This window comes from Chenopodium album, chromosome 8, assembly GCF_948465745.1.
Source record: "Chenopodium album chromosome 8, dcCheAlbu1.1, whole genome shotgun sequence".
NCBI lineage: Eukaryota > Viridiplantae > Streptophyta > Magnoliopsida > Caryophyllales > Amaranthaceae > Chenopodium > Chenopodium album.
The window spans coordinates 64,207,756-64,220,417 of NC_137841.1; the positions used below are offsets into that span (position 1 = coordinate 64,207,756).

Genomic DNA, 12,662 nt, shown 5'->3' on the forward strand with positions numbered 1-12,662 from the left:
AGGTGACCCTGAAGAGCCAACCAATGAGCCGGGGCAACCCACTGGCGAGAAACCTTCCGAAGTTCACAAACTAAGAATCGGAGAATGAAATCTCTAATATCCTGAATCAACTAGATGCAAGAAATATCCCGACCTCCTCTATCTTGAAATAAAGATAATAAAGTCGAGCAGCCTGTGTAGATCAACAAACGCCTGAAACCACGTCTATTAGCAACCTTAAGAGCCCAGAGACAAGCCTGAGTGAAGAGCAGAGGAAGAAAGAAATGCTCTCTAGCCTCCACCAATCACCATATTCGAACATGGGTCATGTCTATCAAAATGGTTTTAATCAAACTATTCATACTCATTCGAAAATTTCAAACCCATACCAACCTTATATATAGTCTAAATGTTTTAAGGTGTATAATAAATTGCTTAAAGTACTCCCTTAGAATTTTTAACCAAACTTCAAACATATTCATATAACCAAGAAGAGGAATATGACAAGAGATATGTAGAACACCATTTCCCTCTCCTGAAAAGAGGGGAATAATAAGAAGAAAAAGAAGAGAGTTCAATGAAAGAAAGAGAAGATACAAAAAATCAGAAGATACACATTAATGGACTGTCACTGTATGTTCAACATTCTGTAAGACATCACAAGTTTGGCTAGGTTCCAGAATATTGATTGAACAAAAGCTCATGAAAATTGACACTAAAATTCCTATAAATAGTTATAGATTTTTTCTTCTACTGCGTTGTCTTTGTTCTGCTTCTCGTTGCTCTAGTAAACATATCTTTTATGTTATGTGAATCTGTCTCTATCTTCACCTTTTTTCCCTGTCTTGCTGTCTTGGCTGTTTTCTTGTTGGTTGAAGCTGCTCCTCCATTTTCCTGTCGACATCAAAAATTCACATTATAACAAGCGACATTTGTACATAAACCACGCATTTTAGGCGCTAAAAGAAATTAGAGCGTGCATGAACTATATGCTATGCTAACTTAATTACTCAGCAAAGTTTCCTCCAAAAAAAAAAAAAAAAAAAAAAACCTAAGCAATGATCAGTACCATTTGCAACTTATGTTTGGAAACAAGTTGACAGAATGAAGCACTTTGTAAAAACAAACACGGAGTATTTATCATCATGGCCCATGCCAATAAAATGTTAGCCAGAGAATGGGAGAAATGCACGACAGAATACATCCAAATCTTAACAAAATACACATCAAACTGCATATTATAAATTGTACATTTAATCGCTATTCATAAAATATATGCTTTATCTATTAAGGGTAAGATGAAACATAAAGCTCCGTTAAACCCAATCAACCCAGATTAGAATCCATAAGACATTAATGTACCTGAGCTGAGGATTGATGCAAATTATCTGTCATGGAGGAAGAATGATCATCTGCTTTCCTTGTCAAATCTTGTAAATCCAATCTGTTCAATTTATAAAAGTGAACTTGAATATTAAAAGAAAAAAGCAATTCCTAAGAATATAACCTTAGTCTTTCAGACACCACTACAATCACTTTTTAATGAGGTCAAATTTCTCATGATGTGTATCATTGCATATGGAATTTTAACAAGTAAATCATGCCTACTACTTTGAGCCACCTTCAAAAACCATCGCCCTTTCAATGGCAAAGTAAATAACTCCATATAAGACATTTTCTTATCGTTTGATTGATTATATAAACAAATTTAATAGCCTTGCCCAAAACTCTTTCAAATTTATGTACCTCATTTTCCCTGTTTAAGTCCATCTTTCTCTTTTAATACAGTGTCAGGAATTACCTTAGATGATTACACAAAAGTTCCACCCAGGGCTTGTCTCTCAAATAATCTCCCAGTATTGATGCCACTTCAGCCACTGCAATATAGTTTAAGTATTACTGTTAAAACTCAAAAGCTTTATATAGAATTAAACCAGCAATAACATAGTTAGTTACTGCTAACAGAAACATATAAACTAAGATTTTTGGCTGCACTCTTTCATGTACAAACATTCAATCAGAACCACATTTCACAATAAGTAGACCTTGTGTGAACAGACAAATAAGTAGCAGTGCCAAAGGCCATCTCTTTTGGCGCAGAGCTTTTGCTGAGGGGTAGAAATTTTTGCTAGAAATTGGATGAGATTCCTTCACAAAATTAAAAGCAGAAGCACAAAGAAAGCAAAATTGACTGTTCAGAAGAATTGAAGGAAGAAGATAGAACATGTATTGATTGATCAGTACAATCGAATCTACTACAAGCTATCACAGTTCGAGGAGTGGACTAACCTCCAAGCAACAATTTGAGATAACAACACTTTTCTGAATAATCTCCTACAATTTTCTCTCTTTATTTATACTACCCCTGATTCCCTTCTCACTCCTAACAGCTTCTCACAATACTGACAACTCCCTCTCTATAACTTCTGACTATCCCCCACCATATTACCCTGGTAACTGTTTCACCTCATGTCAACCTTCCTTTTTATTACTCCTAGATTGAGCAGTGGCCTTGTTTGATTCCTTGCAATTTTAAAATTGATGTTTTGCTTAATCAAATGTTTAGAATAAAATGCCATCATGTGGGAAAGCTTAATTCAAGACATCAACTATGTTATCCCGCAAACGAATAGGGTGATCAAGAGTAAGATCAACACAAGCTTTGTTGAGATCTCCAAGCCTGTGGAAGTTTGTCCCCAAGGTACCTTATATGTTCATTCCCTTGGTCAAGTTTAAAGCCATCATAGAGTTTCTGTGGCGTTGAAAAAAGACTCTTTTTTAGCTTCTGCCACAACTAACTCATAGTGAAGAAATATGCAGGGCAGGAAATTAGGTGAAGCAGTCTATATAGGTTCCTAGATTCCAAACTTCCAGTGCCTTTCCTAATTTCATGACAGTCTAGTCTGGCAAGCTGATATATCAGGGAACTTTTATGGTCAATAATTCTACACAACTACGAGAATATATCTTCCAAAATACCAACTTCTGAAGGCTATAGCTTTTGTGAGGACAGAAATTTAGAAACACTCTTTGCAGGTGCTGGGTGCAGTGGCCATGAAGAGCATTATCCCCTGATGTATGAGTTATGTCGTACAAAGGTACAGGGTCCAGGACTCATCTCTTGTGGTCTGCTTCTTTAAAAAGCCGCATGCAGCCATGCAGGTAAATTAATTTAGTTTCTGAAGGAGGGAACTAAAGGTTCCTTCGTGGTGTGCAATTACGGCTGTGAAATGGGTGCTTTGGTTTGTGACATAATGGACACATCTTCTACAATAAGATTCATGGGGCTGAGGTGTTACAGAACCAAATTTTATAGCTGCTCACATTTCAATTTCGATTATAAACTCACTAATAAACAAAAAATTAAATGATCATGCAGATGTAGCTAGTTGAGACCAGAAGACACGGCTTTGGCTTCTACTGTGCAGAGCTCGGGAGTGATTAACTAACTGGTAGGACTAACCGCCCCCCCCCCCCCCCCCCCCCCCGCCTCTCTTGGCGCTCCTTTCCTCCCTACCCCCTCTTCTCTCCCTGTCCACCCTAAATTTAAACAAAAATAAAGAGACAAGAAAACAAAAGAAAAATGTGGTAGGGGTCTGCGTCATTATGATCTGGATCCTTCACTATTATATAAGTTAATTGGCAGCCAAACCCTATCATATTGTCAAGCATTTATTGAACCATTTTATAAAATGTGACATCCTCCAGGATTGGCAGGATAACGATATTAACAACTTGGAAGCCAGAAAATGTTCACAGATATCTTCTCAAAGAACAGAGAATAGACAATTTCCTAATATCATGCATCAGAATCCACTATAATGACGACCCTGCAACCAATATAACAATCAACGAATTCTACAGTGAGCCTTGAGCATTTTGAATATACTGATTCTTACATGTATGTTTGTCATCCTGAGCAGCATAGTTCTTGTCCAAAGTGAGTAAAGTCTGTTTTAACCGGTCAGCCTGCAGAGGAAAGAAAAAACATCAGAAGTATAATAAGTTCTAAAATCCAGCTTTACTACATAAAACAGTGAGAATTTGATACCCTACAGATAAAGTACAAGCAAAGCTATTAAACCTTTAGTTTTGAGTTATTAATTTGATAACCCAACACTAGCTTATGCCAATCAAACATAAAACCACATTTTGAGTTATTCAACGAAGCAAAACATAAGATTTAACTAAGAGCACCGTTATGCTTTAGAAATGACAAGATGGACACACCTTTGCACACAGCCAAGCTATAACCTTGGAATCATCCAGCCTAAAGAACTTTGTTGATCCAATATCTGTTCATAACAAGAAAGTAATATATCGTGTTAAAAAATAAATAAATAAATAAATAAAACCCACGAATAAATGCTATAGGTTTTGAAATACGGTAAAAAGATAGTTAAATACCAAAAAAAAAAAAAAAAAAAAAGTCATGCCAATCAAGGCTTCTACAAGGACAGAAATTAGCATATACCAAAAAGACTAATTCCAATTTGCAAGTCAATAAGATCAAAAGAAGCTTGCAAGTTTGGCCAATTTAGGCCATTTATTTATATAACTGCAGATGATGAATTATTCAACAAATAACATCTCTCATCTTGATGAATTATTTCCTTACAAGTCATACCCAGGGAAAACTAATCATACATACATATCGGAGGTTATTAATCATCAAGAAACAGTTTACATACTTCAACCTGGATAGCAGCACTTAGGTCTCTGATCTACAGCTATCCAACAAAGATTTTATATTTGTCTCTGAGTTTCTGACTTTCTGTATGTTTTTTTCTTAGTCCTTGAAATATGTACTAGGCACATAAAAGAGATCACAAGTCACAAACTCAAAAACATTAATTTATTCAACTGAGGAGTATAACACATCCCATGAAATCAAGCAAGCAGCTGCTTCTTCTCGCAAGCCTGAGCAGCTAATTGAACCTCGTCAACAAAGCTTTAATACTTCCCTCCAAACTCCAACAGAGTAATCAAATATAAATTGTATATGCTCAGTAGTTCAATTAGCCAAACAACATAATACACTAATGGGATCAACAATAATATTCCAAGTGAGCATTCTTTTCTTGGTAAGCAGTCTATGGTATGCAGCATAGTGATGTAAAGCTTGTCCTGTTTCATTGACATAGCCCAAAACGGGTTATTTACAGCAGATATATCCAAGTAATAATGTCAATCAAGTTCCAGCCACCAGAAGCTACGGAAAGGCACATTTGCTTTGATGAAATAACGAAGTCCTAAAAGGTTTTTGATCTAACAGTTCACAGAAACACACTGCAGCTTCTTTAAATTGTGAAGTAGATGAAATACATAAAGAATAATTTTGAATGACAGATACTAAAATATCTTGCGAGTAGATGTATTATTCTAATCTGGTTGCCATAACACCCAAGAACTTAAGGCTGAATTGGGATCCTTGCTAGTGGGTTTCGGGTAATTAAGTAATTTTGTAATTAGTTTGTTATTCCTTCTTAGCTGTAAGAGTTTGTTAGAAACTGATAATAAATAGAGGAGTTGTAAGAAGAAGGAATTATGCAAAAATTAGTGAAGTAAACTTTGGGAGAGATTTCTTCCTCTTGACAAGAGTGTATTGTTGATTGCTTTAATCTTCAATACAAACATTATCAATTTTGGGCTATTATTTCATCTATACATAATCTGGAATTCTCTGTTTTGATTTTAATTTCTAGCAAACTACTATGTCCTAATTCCCAAATCATGTGCAGTCCATCACTACAAAGATTAGTCAAGGAATCCAAGGGTAGACAACACATGCATTTTAGTTTAACAAGGAAGAGAACTACCACAAATTATGCAAAAAATCTATTATTTTAATATTAGAAACAGCAACTGCTGCACATAGAAATAATTATAGCAGCCGGCAATTGAGGTCTAGTGTGATAGCAAACAAATAAAGAAGTATCAAATGTGGAATGAAAAATTAAAGTGGAAATAGTTTTGATCAATAACCTTTTACTTCACAAACAACACCCATAGATTTCTCAATAACTGGTAATAGATGATGATATCCAGGAAAGCCGTCAATATAAATTATCTCATCTAATTGTCTGAATTTGCCTGGATCATTCGCCTTCTGTGTCCATAAAAAAACACAATGATAAGAAAGAACTGCAATGAAACACACAAGGATGAAATATCTGGACTGATTCAAAAGTGCATTCCAAAATGATCAGCTTTTAGGGAAATGTCCTATCATGCAATACTTATCAGACACAATTAAAAAGCTGACTACATAAATGCTATATTCATATGTTGACCTGAAAGTTAGAAGACGTGTGAAGTAGTAGGTAAAATACAATGCTATTTGTTTTAACTAGGCCAAGAATGAAAGAAATTGCAGAGTGTAATACTACAAGCCATCACTAAGCTAAACAGACAACACTCAATTTTAGAGCTACATACAAATCAATACAATCATGAACTAGGTAGGCCAAAACTAACTCGTTAGGTAAATAATAATTTCAAGCTCCGTATGTAAATGAGCCAAGCTTGAACGCCATAGTACTAAACTTGTTTATGCCCATGAACTCCACATACAAATTAATACATTCATGAACAAGATTTCCAAAATTCACTCGTTAAGTAAATAATAATTTCAAGCTCAGAAAGTAAAAGCGCTGAGCTTGAATACCATAGACTAAACTTGTTTATGCTCATGGACTTTACAATAGTATGGTCTTCAAATGTATGTTATCAAACTTTATTAACTAAATGTGTTGATTTGTAAATTTACCAATTGATTTATACATCCTCTCAGTTTGAGCTCCGTTTGAGGTCTAATCAGGCAATGTGCATGGAGTCATAAGTATTTACTACTCAATCCGATTTGGCCTTAAGTGTGTCTCTTTATTATTTTAAGCCAAAACATAAAATCTCATATTTAAGTGTTTTACAGTACCTTGAACATGACCAATTCTTAAGCACTAGAACAAGAGTGGGGAGATGACCTCAATCATATATTACCCTTTATCGAAGCTAGAAGAGTAATTCATGAACTAACTATTTGGTCAACATGAGCATTCAACAACTAAAGGGCACTCGTGCAAATTTTAGACCAATCAGCAATCAAAAAAATTCACTTGAGCTGAATTCCTGCTCTTTTACATTGAAACACCAACTGTTCAAAATTGCCAACAAAATATGGTCACTTCCTAAACTCCAATGAAAAGCCACACCTTTCTAAAAACAAAGCCAAAGATGTGCAGTCCAAGGCATAATAGAACCAGAGCTTCATCTAAATGAAATTATGAGAAAATAAAGGTCAAGAAATTTTCTACATCCCATTATCTCCCCCAAAAAAATGAATGTCTTAGCTGAATCATAAGAGGTGAAGGAAATGAAACGCCTCAGCACGAGAAAATCTATGATGTCTTTGTCAACTGTAAATATAATTATATGAATTGACTTACAATGTTCTTAACACAGCAGAACAACTAAATAACTGCCACAATATATATATATATTGTCTTTGTCAACTGTAAATATATATGTCTTTGTCAACTGTAAATATATATATATATATATATATATATAAATAATTATAAAAAAAAAAAAAATAAATAAAAAAATAAAATAAAATAAAAAAAAACATGTATACACCAATGCCTAACTGCCCAAGTGCAGACACAATATTGTATAAACCATAGGATAATAAAAAAAACACTCAGTTTTCTTTCAAAAAAAAAAAAAAAAAAAAACACAGTTACCTTCATTCGAGCATCCTCAAATATGGGAAGCATGATGAAGACTGGATCTATGGGTGTTGATATATACAAGCCTCCGTCTGTATTTATATTGAGATACACAAAATAAACAAAGAAAATGAAATTAGGAAAAAGAGGAGCTTCGAAAGATTTGAATATAATTGATTGAGAACAGATTTATGACATTTACTGCAGATTCACAGGCTATTCTATTCTTGACAGCCCAGTTAATTTCAGTAAGTAAAGATATAAAACATGCAACTTTTAAACATAATATGACCATATCCACTATCCAATGATTTCAATCTCAGGGTAAAGAATAATTTTAGAAAATTTCTAAATCCATTTGAGTTCATTATTTCATTAACGTTCAAGAAACAACCTTCAACAGTGGCACAATCACACAAGTCAAGGATGGTGCCTGCATATATTCAGAAACACATTGCTATGGCATCGGTTATTCCTCACATATCAATCCTAATCAAACTATCAAAATATCTAGATTTTACTCCCTTCATTTTCCCAAGTTCTACTCACTATCCGTTTTTATTCATTTTTCAAAGTTTTACTCACTTTTACTTTATTCCTTTTATGGCAACCTTTTATTCATTCTTTCTAAACTACAACCCACTTTGTGGGGCCCAATTATATTACACAAATCTTTTACTCTCTATTTCTCTTCTCTTTAAGCAAATGTAGTCACATGTGTGGTCCCCATTTTCACTTTTCCTTGGTTTTAGTAGCTACGATAACTGAGTAGAACACGGGAAAGCAGAGGTAGTATGTACAAGATCATAGATTTTTTTTTTTTTTTTTTTTTTTTTGAGGAAATAGATCATAGGTTTACAAAGGGGCTATTATTGATAAAGTTTGTGTGTTATTGTGATTGCTTATTCCAGAACTCAGCCCCTCCACTCTACCAGGTTAGAGACAAAAAAGATAAGTGGTGCATTGTATTAATTCGGTATTGAAAAAAATAATAATAAACCTTATATCATAAAATAAATAAATATAGCATATTGCAACACTTTTCTTCTGTGTTTATAGGAGAGATGCAGCTATTGTCACATGGAACTCGTAGGATGCATACTGCATAAAAAGCAATTCCAAAAGTGCCAGCAGGCCCAGCTGACAATCAACTCCAAGTAGGTTCTTATAATAGAAAGCTACAAAGTGGAAATAGTAATCCTGTACTACCAAACAACAGTGTCTTAGTAGCTGAAGCAAATTACTACAACGTAAGTTCTAGTAATTCTACAACAGTAGTGTTGAAGAAAAGCTATGAGGCACTGAGGTCTAAGATTAAATTCTGTATAAAAGTCCAAGCTGGACTTTCCATATCAGAGTTTCTAAGATGATAACAAATTACACCAATAGAAAAGGAAACAACTACAGCCTTCTATCTAGAAATTATGAAAAAAAAAAAAAAAAAAAACTAATAAGAGCACGGCAATCATGAACATTTAAGCCAGAACCAGGAAAGCCTCTGCCGTAGGAAACCAAAGGGAGTTAAGGAAGATTACTATACATGACAGTTTAAAAGCTGAACTCTGAGGCAATATAATGAAAAATGCCATTGTTTTTACACAGCCAAAATACCCAAAGAATAGCCAAGCAAATTTTGGCCATCAGACACCAACATAAACAGTTAATAAAAAAATTAAAAAAAAATTAAAAAAAAAATAATAATAATAATATTAATAATAATAATAAGAAGAATAATAATAATAATAATAATAATAACAATAATAAATAAATAAAATATAAAAATATAAAATTAAAAAAAAAATCTTGTCATAATTGCAAGAAGATTGCATAGACTACTCTATTAATTCAGCTGATAAGGAGATTCAACTCTTCAAGAATATATATTACCTTCGCAGACATAGTCACCTAAAAACCAAGAGGTATAGGATTTTTTATGCCAATGGAGTTCATGAAGACCCTCATTGATATAGAGATAAATAGCTGCGGTTCCTGAAAATTAATCAATAAGAAAAACAAATGAAGCACATCTGAAGTTTTAGACTAAGATCTACTTAATAATACATTGAACATGCAATTTAGTGTCATCTAATAGAAAAACTCAAAGGTTGCTTCAATGTATCTCTTTTCTGCATGCGGCAATGAAGGCCAATGTTCTCAACATATTAGAAAATAATAGAAAGAAAGAATTTGAAGGTAGAGATCATGGTATAGCACCAACAACACCAATGGTACAATGAAAAGGAAATTACAAATTATCACAGCAGCTGTTACTAGAAGCTATAATTATTATAATAAGATAAAGTCAGCTCTGCAATGTAATGATCATAGAGTCTTATTTCAATAACAAAAGATAGGATGCACTAAACTATATTTCTGAATATTACCAGATTTAGGATGGCGTAGAGAGAGAAACTGCCCTGCATCTGTCCCAGATGTACCATTGTCTGTAGGTGGATGTAAAAATGTTAGGACATGAAAACAGTTGAACAACTATTTTATCAAAGGTATCATATTTACAGCAACAACACTTTGAGGGAGAATGCATTGCAGATAAACTTTTAACATTTAAGCATGATGCAACAGACCCAAGGTAAACAGTATTAGTAAACATAAAGGAAGGTGCTAAAGTAATAGTTCCAAGTTCCAACACCCCTATAAAGAGATCAGCAAGTGCCAATCACAAAACAAAAACACAATATTCTGTTCTAATACTCCCTCCATTTTATTATATTTTTGTTCTATCCATGTTCCATTTTAGGCTTTTCTTTTATTCTATCCACTTCTACTTTATTCCAATTTTGGTAAACACTTTTTACCATCATCCCCTTTATAGTATATCGACAAGAAAAATGGTAATTTGAACTGCTTAGTGTTTGAATTTGCGCTTTTAGCCTTTTATAGTAAATCAAAGGTAAATTTTGCAAAATTCTTTAGTAATTATTTTGTTTGGTCTGTATTGCTGGCTTGATTAGTTTTGATTGTGATTGAGGGAGATAAAAGTGAAGTGTTCATTCCAAGAAGAGTTTCAAATTAGGGATAATACTAAATTTCTCCATAAAGGGTCTTCAACTATTTTCAGGTTATTATGATAAATATGTCACTCGAGTAAATAAAATTGCAGGAGGGGTAAAATTCCCCCCCCCCCCGGGCGGTAAATGGAGCTTCTTAACAAATATAGTCAATTGGTAGTGGTACCCAAACAAACTTCGGTATAAATGTAATTTTTACACCAAATACTAAAAAGGCAGTTTTCAAAGGCAGTGGTTCGCAAAAAAAAATTCAATAAATTAGAAGCATAACACAATTAGAACCTTCTATATTCATTGTATAGCCATCAATTTGTAATTTACAAAATTCATACTTCATACGCTACAAAGACTGAGAATACCAATGTTGGCCATCACAAGTTCACAGAATCACAGGTAAGTGAAAATTTCATATCTGTATTTGAATACACAGGAAACCCCACCCAACCTAGGCAACTAGGCTGGAACCCATTGGAGACAATGAGTATGGTGTGATACATATTAAGGTCATTAGCAGAAGTTTGTTGGGTTGAAGACTACATGCATTTTGCACAATCTCAATGATTTGCTCATAAATCGTACCTTAAGCCATTTATTCCACATGAATCATCTAACAACTTTTTTTTGACAGAACATGTTTCATAAATGATATCTAATTCGTTAACTGAAATCAAATTCAGATTATACACCATAAGATGCATGAGGACATTTTTTGAGGTATATCAATACGACACAAAATGTCATATAATCCTAGGATTAACCATTCCCTTTAAAAGTTCAAACCTCGACAATTTCTACTCGTTTGTTGTTGTTCAGTTGTTCTAATATAAACCACTATGTCTCCACCTTAACTACTTTAACCTTTCTCCCGAAAGCAACTCTTCTAATGACCGGTCTCGAAAATGCTAAAAACAAGCAACTTTCAGCAAAAAGAATACACTGATGCAATCCTTTTTATCATACAAAAACATATACTTGCACTATGTTTAAAAGAAAGTTAAATACAATAAATCATCAAACAAATGCAATCAGCTTCAAAACCCTAACTTTGTCCAAATACAAATATTAAGACTTTCATACAAAAACTAAGAAAGAATCACAAATCCACAATCTAGAGCACATACTATTAGAATTCTCAAAGGAATAAAAATAAATTGAAATAAAAATGCACAAAAATAGGAAAGAATTGGGAGCACCTGGGGCAATGAAAACCCGAATTTCACCATCAGCACTTTCCCACCAATTCATTTTGCACCCCTTTTTGTATCTAAATGGGAAGTTGGCAAATTGTAATAATATGGAATAAACCCAGAAAATTTAACCTAAAACCCCAAAATACAAATTGATATTTTCTTTAACAAATTGTTGTTTGGAGAAATTATGGATCGTAAATTGAAATTAATAGCATAAAAATCAAGGAAGAATCAGATAAAATAGGCAGAAATTGAAGAGTGAGTGAGCAATTTTTTGGAGAATAGTAGTCTAGGGTAGTATTGCATAATTGTATCAAGTGCTGAGGCATAATGAGGGGGTTCAGGTTTTCTTTGTTAAAACTTGTTTATTCTGCGCGCCAAGCCGACAATGTCATCTTTTTCCCGCTTCTTTTGTCGTAAGTTGTTACTCCGTAACTTATATATAAGGAAAAATATATTTAAAATGTGGAAAGTTGATTTTGATGTTGTAATTTAGTCTTGAGTTGTAATGGTCGGTTTTGGATTGGTCGGTTCTGTTGAACCCTTATTAGCTATGTTGAACCCTAATTAGCTCTGTTGTATTGAGTATTAATAATGATCGTATTAATAATGTGCTGACACCTGATGTGCTATGCTGAAATATGATATTCTAAGCAAAGAACAGGGTCTTACTCTTTTATGTCGGTGGCCGCACAATGCTATTATGGGGTTTACTTTTTCAAAGTTATAGAGGTTAC

The 12,662-nt window shown here is 33.7% G+C and overlaps 1 protein-coding gene across 1 annotated transcript; it reads right to left on the reverse strand.

Annotated features, from left to right (window-relative positions):
- Positions 1–573: 573 nt before the first annotated feature.
- Positions 574–12,239, reverse strand: LOC145556248 (uncharacterized). Its single transcript, XM_081617900.1, has 10 exons — positions 11,929–12,239; positions 10,091–10,150; positions 9,594–9,695; positions 7,722–7,798; positions 5,965–6,088; positions 4,210–4,274; positions 3,879–3,948; positions 1,781–1,856; positions 1,342–1,423; positions 574–873 (listed from the first exon to the last, which is right to left on the reverse strand). Exons 1-10 carry the CDS (start codon positions 11,978–11,980, stop codon positions 730–732), a joined length of 852 nt encoding a protein of 283 aa, XP_081474026.1. The 5' UTR covers positions 11,981–12,239; the 3' UTR covers positions 574–729.
- Between the last annotated feature and the right edge of the window lie 423 nt (positions 12,240–12,662).